Source organism: Pyrgilauda ruficollis, unplaced genomic scaffold (genome assembly GCF_017590135.1).
Source record: "Pyrgilauda ruficollis isolate IOZ18807 unplaced genomic scaffold, ASM1759013v1 scaffold16, whole genome shotgun sequence".
NCBI lineage: Eukaryota > Metazoa > Chordata > Aves > Passeriformes > Passeridae > Pyrgilauda > Pyrgilauda ruficollis.
In genome coordinates, this window is record NW_024514764.1 from 7,630,806 (window position 1) to 7,647,106 (window position 16,301).

General features: G+C 41.3%; 2 protein-coding genes across 2 annotated transcripts; both read right to left on the reverse strand.

The window, feature by feature from the left end:
- Positions 1-338: 338 nt before the first annotated feature.
- LOC121350901 (transmembrane protein 238-like) lies at positions 339-5,514 on the reverse strand. Its single transcript, XM_041462676.1, has 2 exons — positions 3,499-5,514; positions 339-836 (listed from the first exon to the last, which is right to left on the reverse strand). Exons 1-2 carry the CDS (start codon positions 4,173-4,175, stop codon positions 827-829), a joined length of 687 nt encoding a protein of 228 aa, XP_041318610.1. The 5' UTR covers positions 4,176-5,514; the 3' UTR covers positions 339-826.
- Positions 5,515-5,664: 150 nt separating this feature from the next.
- RSL1D1 (ribosomal L1 domain containing 1) lies at positions 5,665-10,713 on the reverse strand. Its single transcript, XM_041462675.1, has 9 exons — positions 10,557-10,713; positions 10,314-10,453; positions 9,368-9,506; positions 8,653-8,801; positions 8,413-8,514; positions 7,723-7,816; positions 7,510-7,638; positions 6,550-6,756; positions 5,665-6,324 (listed from the first exon to the last, which is right to left on the reverse strand). Exons 1-9 carry the CDS (start codon positions 10,590-10,592, stop codon positions 5,980-5,982), a joined length of 1,341 nt encoding a protein of 446 aa, XP_041318609.1. The 5' UTR covers positions 10,593-10,713; the 3' UTR covers positions 5,665-5,979.
- Positions 10,714-16,301: the final 5,588 nt, after the last annotated feature.

Below are 16,301 nucleotides of genomic sequence, written 5' to 3' on the forward strand. Positions count from 1 at the left end.
GCTACTGTTTGTTAATGTTTTATAATGCCTTGGAGTACTTGTTAATCAACAGGGTTTCTTTTGGTCATGTTCCCTCTCTCAAATGCTTCAGCATTAGGAAAATAATTTCCAACATCACTGGACTAAAAATGCCTCTTGCAAGAGTCATCATATTACATCATTTGTAACTACAAAGAATGTACTTGTATGCCAACATCACTGGTGTTATTTGTCTACTTATAAAATCTCAGATTCCAGGTTATTTCAGAATAAATGAAACTTTTTACAAGAGACACTGTGAATTGTGTATTTACACTATAAACAACTTCTACTACATTTGCAGCTTTCTGTCTACAGTTTAATATAGACATTTTAAAAGCACCCTTACAAACAAAAGTATTGCACTGGCATTATAAAAATTCACAGTAAGTTTAACTTCCACACCTTGGTAAAAAAGAGTGCAAGAGCTTTCATTGTGCAAGAGCTTTTTATCCAAACCTTTCAGGTTATTAAAAATAATGATAAGTAAAACAAAACGATAAAACCATCTATATGACAAGCTGCACTGATATCTCAGTGAATCAGGTTCAATTCTCTTTTAGCTCTCACTTCTCAAAAAGATTTTGTGGGATCTTTTTTCACCATTTCAAAGTATATCCAGTCCAGCACTGAAATAGGTGCTTTTGGCAGAGATATGGCTCCATGTGTCCATTTTATGGAGAGTCCACAATGCTTGCAGAGGTTATTCCACAACGAGAGGATCCTACTGTTTTGAGTAGGGCATCTCTTTCCATAATTTGCAGCATTTCCCCCTCTTTTTGGGGCAGTAATGTCAATAGTCGTGTCTTCAACAGATCCTGAAGATAACACATGAAGAAAAGGTTACTCCAAAAGAGGCTTAGAACAAATGGCCATATAACTCTAAACTGTTACTTAATCGTAAAAGTACTTTTCCTCATATTTAAATGCCAATTGGGACCCAAATAAAAGATCTTTTCCTCATATTTAACAGCCAGTTGGGACCCAAATAAAAGATCCATCAAGTCACCAGCCTATCTCCAACAGTGGCCAAGAGTGATGTCTCAATGAAAGCATAAGAATATGGCACACAAGTAATATCTCCTCAGGATGCAAACTGCCACTGACTGCCCCAGGTCTTCCTAAGCCAAACACCTTATCATATATCTTCTACTTTGTCCTTTGGATTTTTCAATCAGTACATTTTTATCTGTCCCACTGTCCCATGTCAAGCAGTCCCACACTTCAGTTACATGGCACGTGTCAGCTTGTTCCTGCTTTGCCTTGGGAGGCAAGCACTTCATACCTTCCCCATAGTGACTGCACAGGCTTCTGGAGCACTTTATATTCTACATACACTTTACAGCCTTTTCAGGCTTGAGGATCCTAATCTACTTATTCCTTTAACAGAAGCCTTCCATATCATGGGAATCCTCACCTTTCTCTACTATACAGTTTCTAAGACAGAAAGTCAGAACAACATGCAATGGTCCTTCCATGACTTCAAAATGTTAATGCTCAAGAAGGTTTCCAAATGGCCAGTAAAGTGAGGATATGTGAAGTGGATTTTTTGGTGGTTTGTTTTTTGTATTTTTTTTTGTTGGGTTTTTTGTTGTTGTTGTTGTTTTGGTTTTGTTTCTTTGGGGTTTTTTGGGATTTTTTGGGGGTTTTTTTTGTTTCTGAATGTGTCTGTGTATGTGGGGTGGTGTTTTTTTTTTCCTCCTCATCCAGACAGTACCTGCCCAAACATGTTTAACCCGTTTGGTTAAGTTCACAAATATCTCCTGATGGGGAAAGGATTTGGTCTATCAGCAAGGAATGATCTGATTCAGACAGTTGTTTACGAGAAGTACTAAGTACTTAATTTACTTCAAAAGGGAACTCCAAAATATCTTTCAAAGTGAAACCATTTGTTATCCTTTGTTTCACCTTGCAAGAAAATGATAGAGTTTATGTTCCAATATGTAACATAACTGCTGTACACCCCGTTTTGGTTCCTTCTGAATTACCATTACTGAAGTTTGTTTACTGTAGCAACAGAAGCTGCTGGGATATCTTGTATTAAATCACTATATATTTATTTATTTATGCCTATAGGACATATAAATCTAATTACAGTCAGGAATAAGACTTGAAATATTTCAAAATAGGGGATAACTTTCACTACTAGGAGTTCATTAAAACAGAACACATATCCACGTACACACATTGCACCTACAGAGACAGGAGATTATCTGCTGAGCTCAGTACCTGCAATTGCCATGATCTTTAGATGGAATGGTTCTGCATGGTCATTTATAAATGTAAATCTTCCCCTGCAAATATGGTCCTGCCAATTTTAGACCCAATTCAGAAAAAAAGAATGGCTGAAAACAGAATGGCTCATTTTCAACAGCCTGTTTTCTAATTGCAGGTGTAGTTAATAATAAACTAAAGAGCAGTAACAATCTTTGAAAGTTGTGTTGCTGCTGTTCTTTCCTGCCTCCTACAAGTTTTCTATTAAGGAATAATTATCTATACTCAATCTCCCTACTGTTAAAACTTTCTCTCAAGAAAAAATTTCATAACTTTCAAGAAAGAAGACAATTTTCACATGAACTTTTCTGTAAATCAACAGTGTCTTCAGGACTTAGTTTCAAGGAGAAGTAGCAAAAGCTGATCTTGTACATAGTGAATCAGAACAGCAAGATGTTTAAAATCTTTGAACAGTTCAAATAGTACAAAACTGTGTTTACAGTTCCTTCAATAGAGGATTTTATACAGTGAAGTGAAGGCTTGAGTTTTTTCCCCCCACACATTTTCAAGGCATTAAGCATGCTTTTCTTCCTAAATGAACATGCCATATAAATGAACATATTAGGATATATTGAAAAGCTTCACGTTCTTCAACCATGCTTTGAAATAGGACCTAGACACTTCCTTACACATCAGGTATTATCACATCTTTTCTAGATGACTGAGGTTCAAGACAAACAGTTTAACTAATGATTGCATTTATGAGTTTCAACCTCTTACCTACAGCTCTGCCCCCAAGTTAAATCCAAGTCAGCATTTCACCTTTCTTGTTGTCCATTAAAGCACCACCTCATGGTGCTAACGAGGGGGCTTCCCCTCCCGAGAGCTCGTGGTCCATGGCCATTTCTGGCAGGATTTGGCTCTGAGGACCAGCTCAGAGCGCCACGGCTCCCGTGCCGCTCTCTGGCAGCGGCTCCGCATGCCAGCTCCACCGCACTCCCCGGGCTGCACTCCTGCTCGCCTGCTCCGTTCTTAGACGGCTGCAGGAAGCGTCTTCCCTGCCTAATCCCATTTGTGCAATCTTTCCCACCTGATTTTTTACCATCTGAGCTGAAAGAGATTCCCCACTACTTTTATTTTAAGGAGCATCAGCTGCGAGCAGGCGCTTTAACATAGCAGGTGTTAAACCGAATCTCGGGCAGGAGAGCTCTCCCAGGCTCTGGCCAAAGCTCGCTGCCGGACTCCCGTCACTGTCCCGGCTCTCACCTGCCGGGGTCGGCGTGGCGGCCGCGGGAGCCCCCGGCGCGCTGCAGCTCCAGGTCGGCGGGGCGGGCGGGGGCGAGCGCGGAGGTGAGGCGGAGGCTGAGGCCGTTCACCAGCCGCCGCAGCAGCGTGTCCCCGCGGCCCTTGGGCGCCGGCAGCCCCACGTCGTCCCGCAGCTCCTCGGGCGGCACCTCCAGGTTGCCCGCGTACCAGAACACCCACCAGACCAGGCTGAGGAAGATGCCGATGCCGCCCGCGTAGATGAGCAGGTCGGAGAAGAACACGTCGGCGAACACGCCGGCCAGCAGCACCGCCAGCCCCACCGCGTCGAAGGCCAGCGCCAGCCAGAAGGCGGCCACGCAGCGGCCCAGCCCGCCCGGGGCCGCCATCGGGAGCGGCGCCACCGCCGCCTCGGGCCGCGCACCTGAGGGGAGGCGAGGGCGGCGCCCACCTGAGGGCAGGGCCGGGCCGCGCCCTCCCACCCGGGCAGGTGCAGGCCACGCCCCCACGCTGAGGGGACGGCCAGGCCGCGCCCCCCGCACACCTGAGGGCACGTCCGGGCCGCGCCTCTGCCCCCGCCGCTGCGCGCATGAAGGCGGGCACAGCCGCCCGCACCGCCCCGCCGAGCCCCCAGCCGCCGCGGCGGGGCTCGAAGGCTGATCCGTAGCGACCGATGGCATTTAGGAGGTGAGGGCTCTCAGAGAGTACCGCTCGCTACCGTCCCCAGGTGAGCCGCACACGGCTGGGCCCGCTCAGCCGCTCCAGCTGAGGCAGCGCCACCTCAGGCCCCCTAGAAGGGAGGCACTTCAAAAAAGCGGTCCGCAGATGAACATCCGCTTCTTTGGTCTCCGCACTTGCAAGGGGAGGCAAGCTGGTGGCAGACAGCAGAGATTTGCAAGACAGTTACAGCGTGCATCTGCAAATGCACATAGACTCCTTTAACTGTGCTTGAGGAGGATTAAAAAGAGCAGTTGGAATACAAGTTCAGGCTGACAAACAGGAAACAAGCTGTCAATGCAGGATGTAAAATTCAGTAAGCAAAACAGTTATGTAAAAGACAAGACATATTTCAGTTCACCCTTGTGTCAACGACCTGATACATCTCCTTTTACACTCCCAAATCCTCAAGCACAAGAACTGTATTTAGATGCAGGATCTCCTGCGCCTGCTCTCACAAGGGCCTTACATCTAACACCTTATTCAATGAGGATAAGCCACTGTTCCAGTAACTAGAAATATCAAGCCAACAGGAGCTATGACCAGGCCTAATAGGTACCTTCCACATTTGAGTGGAAATAGTGTGCATTAAATGATACTGCTGATACTCTTCCAGTGACAGTGAGTGCTATTGGTTTACTGGGATTACCATCATACCTTCTGGTTCACAAAGCAGTTGAAAAGTTACAAAAAGTCAGTGTTGCAAAAGGGTCAAAAAAAATTGACACCACAGATCAAGGAGAATATTTTCATATTCTTATTTAGCACCCATTTTCTTTCTAGGTAGCCAATATGTTGATATGACAATAAAAAGGAGATTTGGTAGGGTTTAGGGTTTTTTAAATGACAAAGTAGGCTGGTTACTTCCTGATGATTAATCTTGTCTCTTACCAACTTTTTCCTATTTGGAGTTTTTACCACTACACAAATCTGCCTCACATTCTCACTCTGCAAAGGACACAAGTTATTATACAGAGAATAACTGGGCAGTTGTGTAAAATTTCAAACATATCACCTTTCAGTCCTGAAGTATGTATTTTTCATGCCTTATCAGGACAAGTTCACTTGGCTGGCACAAGTGGAATTCACACAGCCTTTGGCTTTCTTCAGATGAACAGAACAACAGTTTTGTGACCATCATGGAGGAATCTCAACTGTTCCAGTAGCAGAAATACAGCCCAAAACTGAAGGTAAGATTTTGCTTGATGTTGTAAAATATATATATGGTTAAAGTAAAATTGTCTGTGCCTTTTTAACTTACAAATACCCTAGGTAAAAACAGGTAAAAATTACAAAGTGGGGCTTGGTATCAGGCTGCTAAGCTACATATCTGCAGTAACACCAATCACTGTTAACCTGTCTTTATTATACTGAAAAAATTTGTAAAGAACTGTAGCAGTTTTTTCACCTTTAAAAGCACATGCAGATTGCTGCTTTTGGCACGCTTGCTTCTTGCTTCAGAAAGACAGCATTTATTAAAATATTTCTCAGCCTTTTTTCCCCCCGGGATAAACCCCTCTCTTCCCTCTGACACTTGAAAAATTTGAGTGTTTTTGCTTTGGGCCAGCAAAAGATAAAGGGTGATGGGACCATTGAGACAGTGAGTTTATTTATCCCAGCTTGTAAATTAGAAGGAAACCAATGAATCATTACAGATCTTGCTGAAAAAAAGCTCTTGGGATTAGATTTCCTAAGAAGGTATTTTACTCCATCAATAAATTTGTCTACTGAAAATGATGATACAAAATATGTTACAACAGACAACGTTCATGCTGACTGCGGCACGCGCACCTTTTTGGGTGCCTGCTTCTGTGCTTTTGAAGACTTCCTGGCTGACTGTAGTGACTTGCCAGCTTTGGGTGTTGCAAAAGACTTTGCTTCAGGTTTTTTTGGAGCCTTTTTCATGTCTTTTTCTTTTATTGCTTCCTTTGGTTTACTGACCTGCTTGGCTTTTTTCTCTTTTGATGACGACTGCAAGTTTGCGCACTCTTCTGTAACCTCAGGTTTTGATTTTGGAGTATCCACCACTAGAGATGTTTTCTTTCTCTTACCAAGAAGTGTTTTGGTTTTCTTGCCCAAATTGTCACCTTTTTCTGAACTTGGTCCCATTTTCTGTATTTAACACAAACAAAAAAATTACCATTCCACCAAGAAACATATTTCCTGTTTTTAAGGAAGAAGGATCAGTGAAAACCATTACAAATGACAAATACTTTCAACTGAACTGCACCCTAGTCTTGAAGTGTGGTAACACATACTGTTCCCCAAGGAGCAATGAAGTTCAAAATCTGTAGTTTTAACTGAGATGCAAGTTTCTTAATATCATTCAACAATTACCTTCAGGTCAGCTGAGCTTGTTGTTTGTATAGGCACCAGTTGTGGAATTTCTTCATCATCACAATCACCTGGTTCTTGGACTATTTCTATCTTTTCTTTTCTCACAGGCTCCTGGGTACCAGCAGCAGCTTTACTTTCTGTTGTCACAGTGACCTGACTTGGCTTCAGTTTCTTAGCTGTCCTCTTCGTTTTCTTGGGTTTTGCCTTCTAGAATTAATCAGAAGTACATCTCAGACAAATCCCCATGCCATTTCTAAATGTATAATAACTGTTTTAATGTGGTTAAAAATTAGATGGTGTAGCAACATTAAAGACTTTTATTCAATAGACCTGGACTAATCAGCCATATGTAAAATATGAAAAAATGCATGATATGCAGAAATTTATTATAAGTAGCTCACAACCACAGGAATGTCAACCTTACAGTCTCTAAGCTGAATATTCACAGTCCCAATTTAATTTCAGACAAATGAATATAAACAGAACTCAGTACAAAGGAATAGCCAAATATTATTTTTTAACAAGTATGAGGTCCCCTTATATACACAAATATATGAGATTGAGAATTATTCAGATGCCACTGACTGACCAGCAAAAAACAGATGCATAATCAGAATCCACATGTATGTTAATGAGTGTATTTTCAGAAGGCAAATATGGATAAACAAGAGAAGCAAAGCTCTAAAAATGAATCTGAGGTGCCTTGAGTTTAGGTCTAGAAATACTTTATTTATTTCCAGTTTGCTTTAAAATCTGTAAGGGAGTTGCTATAGTTTCATTATTATAACTGAGTATTTGAAGCACTGAGGCAGTTTTAGCCATAAAAGCCTGGGATCAGTTGCTAATGCATTGAAACCTAAATTAACAATGCATAGAAGGAAACCAAAGAACTAGAACTAAATTTAATTATTTAATTTAATTTAGATTTAATTTATGCAAGTTTGAAGACATTTTGGTTACCTTTACTTTATTTTTCTTGAGAGATGGCTGTTTGTCAAGCTCATCCAGGTTGGAGATATTTGCAGTGAATATTGGGAGTGCAACTGATTTATGTGTTTTGAGGTGAAGAAGTTTTACATTTTTCCATTTCTGCAAAAACAAAACCAGTATATTATGTAAAAAGAAGGCTGAAGTAGGAACCTGTTTGTCTGTAACGCAGTCAGTCAGCAGTACCTTTGGTAACTTGGCACCAATCACTTTTGCTGCTGCAATGATATTCTCAAGTATCTCATCCACTTTCATCCCAGTGTGACCTATGCGCATTGTACTGGGAGAAGAAACAAATAATAATTATATATGGGCAAATAAACTTATTTCAAGTCACTCCTTTAGTTTAGGCATACCCAGAAATGCAAAAAGCCCACTTATCTGCAATTATCATAAAGGAGGGATGGCTATTGCAGAAATCTTTTGTGATAGCAGTTAGAAGGGCTTCACCTGTATTCATCTTTCCCCATTTGGGTATGCAACTTCTGCCTTACATTACAAAGCATTACTGCCAATTCAGATCCTTTCAGATACACAATACATGAAAAATCTTATTAGACTAGAATATTCTGGAAATAGAAAAATATTATTATATTAGATTAAAACTAAGATTGTACATGTGCTTTGACAGTGACAGGTGCCTAGAAATTCCTTAGGTAAAAGGAAAAAGAAACAAAACCCCTCAACTTCACAGTAAAACTTAAGTAGAATTACTAATTTAACTATACAGGTAAAGGTTCAAAACGACCCCCATTTGCAATGGTGACCCTTAACATCTTTTTTTCAATACTAAAGCAATAAAAATAACTCACTTAAAATTCCTACAGTTAAGACAGAACCATCCTACAAGTGATATATTAATCTATCTGTACTTACTAACAGCACCCTTTGTTGTTAACTGGGAGTGTGGTCCCTTGGATATGTTTTTGTAGTTCCTTGGCAAGATCTTTGGCTTTCAGGTTTACAGATAAAGGTGCCCTAAAACAGAAAGGGAGAGGGGTAAAAAAAAGGAAATAATTAGAAAGCCCAAAAGAAAACCAATTCCTCCATTACTAAGAAGGATCTGATCTTAAAAAATATAATGCAATAATGGATTTCCAAAGTTTAAAGACCTACTTTTTCTTTTCATAGAAGTGTTTTCCTAGATGTGAGGGCAAAAGCCTTCTAATTCGCTCATCAGAGAGAAAGAGATCAAAACTGTTCAGGAGGCGCCGCTTTGCTTCAAACATTTTATACTCCTTCTTGAGGGTTTTGTAGGAGATGATCTGCAACACAAGCACCAGTTTAGTCCCTGCTGCTGAAAATGCAACCTGAAATGCTTCTCAGAACTGCAAAGATTAAAGCTGCATAACTGATAGTCCATCACAGTGCATTCTTTTAGAACGTTAAAGACAATCAAAAAGTATCCATTTCCTACTGTTTTAAAGAATCAAAAAACATGGATCTCTTGCATAGTAACTGCACATCACAAAACAGAACCTGCGTACATGAGTAACATCCAAATCAAGGTTAAATATAACATGTTACATAGTTTAATAAACAATCAAACGTTGTGAGTTTTCCCAGGTATTACTCAAGCTAAATATTGAACATTTATCTAGAAATTGTACCTGATTACTAAAAATCCTGTTTCAAACTAAAGAAATTATTCCCAGTAAACTTAGCATTTTAGAAACACCACAGTTTGAGTAGTCAGAAAAATCTTACTAGAGTATATGAATGAGAATTAGAATATTAAACAGCAGAAAAGAACAACTACTTGTATTCTTTTTGGTGGTATAAAAGGAAAGAAATGACAGTACTGTATTACACCATCAAGGACCTCCCTTACCCGGCTAATACTTCTGATCCCATTCCGGAGTAAAAGTTTCTTGTACAGATTTTCAGTCTGTTCTGCTGATAAATTTGGTTCATCCTTTGTGAAAAGACAAACATCAGCTGTTTCTGGTCGAATGCCATGGGGCAGTGGTCTACAATGAGAATATGAGATGCATAAAAAGTATCTAATAAGAGAAAGAAGTTTTCCCCAGAACTCAGACAACACTGGAGATCAGTACCCTTTAATAACCTGCCTGTATTTACACTTTGTTAACTACTAAATATTCTCAGTGGAACCTGCAGTTGATAAGCATACAGAACTCTAAAACTGAAACCATGGGACACCATGGCTCCAGGCAGATACAAAGTGGAATAATCCTCTATCCTTCCAGCAGCCTTCACCACACGGATCCTAGGAGGAAGACCCTCCATGCTCCTCCCTTCATGCCGTGGCTGCATCCAGTCATTAGAAAAAACGTTATAACACCGTGGCCCTGATAAACGGATGTAAACTTTCCCAATGTAGTGCAGCTACAGTCTAAAAAAAGACTTCTAATTCACATTCAAGTTTGGTTATCAAAAGAAACTAGTATTACTAATGATTTGGTGCTGGTGGGTCAAGACAAAGAAGGTGATTCTAGATATTTTCTAGATATAGAAATAGATAATATCTAGATAGTCTCTAAAGCTTAAGGACTGAAAGACACATACCCTGTAACCGGCAACCAACAGAAACAGTATCCTGCGTGCAAAAAGCTGGCCCAGCCCAGCTTCCAGTTATACCAAAAGTAGGGGCAAAGCAGCTTCTGACCCGGCAGTTTCCAGTCACGGCACAGGAGCTCCCACGACAAGGCCGTGGCAGTCAAACCCCTCAAGCTCAGAATCTGCAAAGTGTTCTTTTCCAAGCCAAAGGACACGAGCAACCCCTGTAACCACGGGGCCGGATATCAATGTCTTACATTCTGATGACCTTTTCCAGCTGCGGGACCTTCCACACCGTCACCAGGACATGGACGCTCTCGCTCTCGTTGAGGAGCAGCGCGTCTCCCTTTGCCTTTTTTCTGGAGAAAGCCAAGAGAGCCTCCACCGCCTTCTTCACCTGCAACGGCACCACAGCGGCGGCAGCCGCAGGTCAAGCCCGGCCCGGCCGCGCTCCCGCCTGCCCGGCTCCCGCAGCGCCGGGTCGCGCTGGTCCCGCATACCTGCCCGCGGTCCAAGGGGTCCCTCCAGCTCGCCATGGCGCTACCGCTGACACTGAGCGCCGCGACACCTCCGCTGCCACGTGCGGCCTCCGCGCTGCGTGCGCGCCGCTTTCCGCTGCACGGCGGGGCCCTTCCGGGGCGGGGTGCGCGGGTCCGCGCTTTCCGCTCCTGCGCACCTCAGCCGTTGTGAAGCGCGGCCGAAGGGCCCCCCCGAGCTGGCCGGCAGCTTTGCCCGGCAGGGTCACCGGCTAACCGGCCTTGGAGCAGAGTGCCGGAGGCCGTCGCTCCATCTCGCTTCGGCACCGCGGCCAGCCGGAGGTCAAGCCGGATTGCTCAGAGTTGTAGCCGCCGTGTCCTCACGGTGGAAAACGTTTAGTTGTTTTACTGATGGTGCTCTCCTAGTCCAGCCCCGGATGCTGCTGGCCCCCTTTGCTTCCAGGGGTGGCTCGTGTTTAGCCTGCTGTGCTCCTGGCGCTTTCCAGCAGAGCTGTTCCCCAGCTAGTCATTTCCCAACCTCTGTTGCCGCAAGGCGCTGCTCCTTCCCAGATGCAGGTTTACACTTGCCTTTTGAGTATTGACGGGTTTGTTTGTGTTGCCGAGTCTTTGCAGCCTATGTAGATCTCTCTGTTCGTGAGGGTAATGATTGGTCCCAAGTTTGATGCCCCCTGCCAACTTGATATGACCATACTTCAGGTCACTGTTAGAGATACTAAATAGAACATAGCCCAGGATAAATCCCAGCAGTACTCCATTTGTTACTGGCCTTCAGGTGGAGTACAAGGCATTATCTCTGCCCTCCAAGTCCTGTTATCTGAACAGTGGTTACCAGTCTAGTTGTCCCCCCAGCACACCATCATGTTTAGGAAGAATGGAGCATGTTCTTCAGATTCCTGCTTTGAAGACTATCCCTGATTTTACTTCCTGTATTTCTGTCCTTTTGCACTGGAGTGCTGTCATAAGTTCCCTGTTTAGCCAGGCCAGTCTCCTGATAGATCTACTTGTTTTACTGAGTATTCAGGAGGAACTGTTTGTATGATTGAGGAGGTTGTCCTTAAAGACCTGCTGCCAGATTTCCTGAGCTCCTTTGCCCTTCAGAGCTGCCTCCCATGGGATCCTGCCCACTAGTTCTCTGAATAAATCAGTCTGTGTCATGGAGTCCAGGGACTGTATTCTGCTGCTCATTTTCCTCATACACTCTCTCTTGAACATGGCTGTCTCCAGGTCACTATCATAGCAGCAACCACTGAGTATCACCCTTCCTTCTCCTGTGTGACAAATAAAGGCAGAACTGCTGCATCTCCTGTTCAGTTTAGAAATGCATTGACTGACTATATGGAAATAGCTCAATTGCAGAATGCTTATTCCATTGATTTCCATGCTGGATAAGTACATTGTTCTGAGATAAAATTTAGCCTGGAATTATTTTGGTCTCATTCTGGAACATTCCTCCAGCTATTGTGCTAGTGCTGTGTGTGCCCTGGCAGCTTTGGGTTGTCTGCATTCGTCACACAGGTAAGCTGCTCTCTGGATAACACAGCTATGCATAACCAGGGCTTAAATATGTATGAAATTAGGAGTCTTAGTCATTCACTCTTGTCTAGATTTTTTTCCTGCTCTTTGCCTTTCTATGTATGTTTTTATTCCTTCTCATCAGATGTCTTACAACAAAATTTGTTGCTCCATCAGTGTGGCCAGTGCAAAGAGAAATTTGTTTCTTGGCAAGCTGCTTTATGTGGTGGTTTATATTTTATTTCTGCTATTAGTGTTCTTGGAGCAATAGTAGAATAGTTGACGGCATCAAGACTTATCCAGACAGGAAAGAACCATACAGACATACACTGATTTTAAAGAGTGAAAAAAAAATCCTGGAAAATGTAAGTTTTCTTTTCCTGTTGTGTTATTTGAACAAAACCAAAACCAAATCAAAACAAAAAAGAAGCTGGCTGAGAAAAAGAAAAGCTGTCCTTTGTTGCCATGTTGTATGAAGTACTGATTAGAGAAATTACTGAAGGTGAGGAACACACAGGGTAGCCAAGAAGGGCAGACTCATTAAAACCTTTTCAGTACTGCTGGAATTTCTGCATGTGACACTAGCTGTGGTACTGTATATTCTGTCTATTAGCCTTGCTTCCATCTTTGCACATTTTAGGGCAGCTGTATTTTAATAAAACATTGACATATTAATGTGGCATGTTAAAACAAAATAGAAAAAGTCAGATGACTGGAACATCTCTCTGAAAATGAGCCAGGCTAGTCCTGTAAGATATGATTGAACAGCATGTTTGAAGATTGACTTTACTGGGTCAGTATAGCATTAATAGGATAAAACTGCAGGGACTATTATTAGTGACTCAAATTTGAATTTTTCACATATCAGTCTCATCCAAGTATATTTTTCTGAAAAAGTTTTGGTCTGACATGACTAAATTTTACCAGATGTGGTATAACTGACTTAGTCTAATCATTTTCTCTTGAAAGGTACTTGGCATAGCTAATAGAGCTGTCTTGGAAAAAATAAGTTAATCTGTGAATAAGAAATGTTTCAGCTTAATACAGCATGCAATGAATACAAAAGAGCAGACTTTTAATTTAGCAATGTCATAAATTTACAGTTACTCCTACAAGGAAATCAGGTTTGTTACTTTTGTTGGTGTTATTGCTGTACACTGTCCTGCTGTAGCTATCAATTTAACTTTTTGGATCGTGAAAGTGTGTATTTTACTTTAAAAAAATTGTGTCGCTTATTTAAATGCTAATATGGAAAATCATTTCAAGATGTTCTACCTCATTACTTAAGATATTTTTTATATGCCTAATTTTATACTTTCACACACCAAAAGGTGCAATTGTTTCTGCTGTAAAGAGGTCTTGTAGGTTTAAGGTTATTCAAGTTTCAGTTCCCAGCTTGTCTCCTCCAGACTAGTTGACAGCAATGCCAAAATCCCAGACCTCTGTAAATGTAGTTCTTGCAAAAAAACCAGCACAAAGAGTATGCAGAGATTTGCATACTCATACATAAGAAGTGCCTTACAGGAGAGCTCAGAAGAGACTCTCCCCACCAGAGCAGAGTTCCAGCACCGTGTCTTTCCCCTGTGCTCCTTTGCAAGGCTGGAGTCAGCCTCCAGCTGCAGCCTGGCTCAGACACGAGGCTTTGGTGCAAGTCATCCACAGACACCAAGAGGGCTGTTCCACAGGACAGAGTCCCTGGCACTGGACAAAGCTGCAAAGCTTTCTTGTTATAATGCTTTGCCTCACATCCCTTCTAGGGGCTTAAGAGATGGAAGGAACACTGCCTCAAGTACCTTTTTGTCACCCAGCAGTTAATCTGTCGTGTCTCTTACTACTCTTATTGGCAAGTAGGTGGACTTTTTTAGGTGTATGGAACTGACAGATGTAGAAAAATTTACATTGGAAGGAAAGCCAATGAAAGGATATGGATTATCAAACATTACATATACACAGACAACAGGTTTTGGGTTTGTTAGCATAAATTTCTATTTTATATTAACACTAGAATCCTTTTCTAGTATTTCTTCAGAGGAAAAGTAGTATCTTGTCAGGTTTATAGTGTGATAAAATAAACACAAGGAAATAAACATGTTCACAATATAAAATCTTCCGTAGTAACTCCAGTTTTGTTGGTCTATTTTTTTTTGTACCAAATCATCTATAGAGTATACAAAAAGAGCAGAATAAGTAAGAGCCTTTAAGTACCAGTTCAGAAGAAAACAGTCTTGTCTGGAGTACAGGTCATCCGCTTTAACAGCATCATTTCAACAGTCTGCAGTGCGAACCGAAAAGCCAGAGTAATACAGATCAAATACCTGGGACATTGAAACAATCTTTTCTTCTTAGGTAATATTCAGTAACAAACACTTATAAAAACACATTTCTCATCATTAACATGATTTTTAATATATAGACTGGTGCCATAAGTAGTCTTAAATAGAGGTTCTTCATTGAGTAATTTTCACTGGGCTTTTTATGCCACTGAAGAAAATCTGTAGAGGGGCATAAAAATTGCAACCAGCAAATATCCCCATGGATAAATCTCCTTAAAACAGCTATTTTTCTTACACTATTACACCATCATCAATAGCTTGCTGTTCAGGAATACAATTTACTACCAGAAAAAGTGTTTCAGGAACTGGAGTCATCGTGTTTGTGGATCAGTTCCTGATTGTCTGCTAAGATGACCAAGGTAGCTGGAATGGTTTCACGTAGACAATTGATGGCAATGTTACTCAACTGATCACTGCACCCATTCCTCCAGCTATTGTGCTTTACTTCCTGGAGCTTGCAGAAACAAGGAATTTTTTTCTTGTTGCCAAATAATTCGTACTGCTGCACATTCAGATTTTTTTTTTTTTGCATTTAGTATTTGTTACATGTACCAAGGCTTTCAGTTTAAGGACATACAAGGTCTTAATTTATAGAGTAACTACTACATCATGTTACATCATGGCTAAGCACTCAAGCCGTATCTACACTACACTTTGGCCAACAGTCAGAGAGAAAGGTGTGATCCTCATCAGTACCACACTGCAAATGCCATTATACTGAGGGAAAAAACCCCTAAACTCTCCTTTCTGCAGAAACATGCTCAGAGTTTTGCTGGTATGAATTAAAGCCACACCATGGGAATACCCTGCCAGTACACCCCATGCAAGCAGTTACCCTGGCAGTGCTCCTAGGGGTGCTGTGTCTTCAATCCAACTTTTATCTCTTTTTTTTTATCCATTCTTCCTTTCAGCTGTTCTGGTTGCACAGCTCCTTTATTTTTGTGTCATCTTCAAAGTGGCGTACCACATTTTCACAAAAGGAAATATTCAAAATGGTAATTTAAAAAAGTTTATTACATCAGTGAATCAGCAAATAGTACTTATTTCCAACAAAGCCACATTGTCTTTTTGTCTTCTTCCATCTAGATTTAGCTGTATTTAATAGTAGCAAAAATGGGACTATAAAATGTAGAATGGAGATGAAATGAAAAAGTTGAGATGTAATCTGAGGACTATCCAAATACAATGTACTTCCAGCTCTTCTACCCAAAATGCAGCCAATTTGTCCACATTTATGCCTTACATTTTCATATATTTTATATAGAATGCAAATATTTTATATCCAAATAAAAACCTCCTACAGGATAGGAATATCTTTAATTGCATAATGTGGGTTCTGTTAATGAATTGATAATAATACAACCTCTCAGTTTACAGATCAGGTGACATTAACTGGAATTATGGAAATGGTAATCAAATGCACTAGATGGGATGAATAATGGAAATACTGACTTTCTATCTACTGATACTCCAACCCACCAGGTGATTATTCAGTTATATATTAAATACTCAGTCCAGCCTCAAAATAATGAAGTTTTAAAATCCCACCTTAAGTTTACTCAACGGTGGAAAACTGATGCTGGAGCATCGTGCAGTCTTCAGACACACTTCAATGCCTTAAAAAAGTTTTAAAGGATGTCGCAATTTAAGAATTTAACTGTAAGTATTCTCCAATAATGGTCACTGCAAATTTCAAATCCATGAGCTTACTTCAAGAAAGCAGTCAGATAACTGGAAATCTTGTCAGTCCAGCATATGAACAAGACAGTAAGTTTCCCTGGCTTTTAATTTCTTCATTAATTTAAGATCCAAGGAACTGTGGGTTTTGTTCACTTGGTAGAAACAAACAAAAAAAAAGTTACTTTTAAAACCCTGATTTATCAAAAAAATAAAAGCCCAGAGA

Coding starts and splice junctions, on each gene's coding strand:
- LOC121350901 (XM_041462676.1), bottom strand. CDS start 4,175: ATGCCATCGGTCGCTACGGATCAGCCTTCGAGCCCCGCCGCGGCGGCT.
- RSL1D1 (XM_041462675.1), bottom strand. CDS start 10,592: ATGGCGAGCTGGAGGGACCCCTTGGACCGCGGGCAG. Junction 10,454..10,556: donor ACCCCTTGGACCGCGGGCAG/GTATGCGGGACC, acceptor GTGCCGTTGCAG/GTGAAGAAGGCGGTGGAGGC. Junction 8,802..9,367: donor GGATCAGAAGTATTAGCCGG/GTAAGGGAGGTC, acceptor CTTGTGTTGCAG/ATCATCTCCTACAAAACCCT.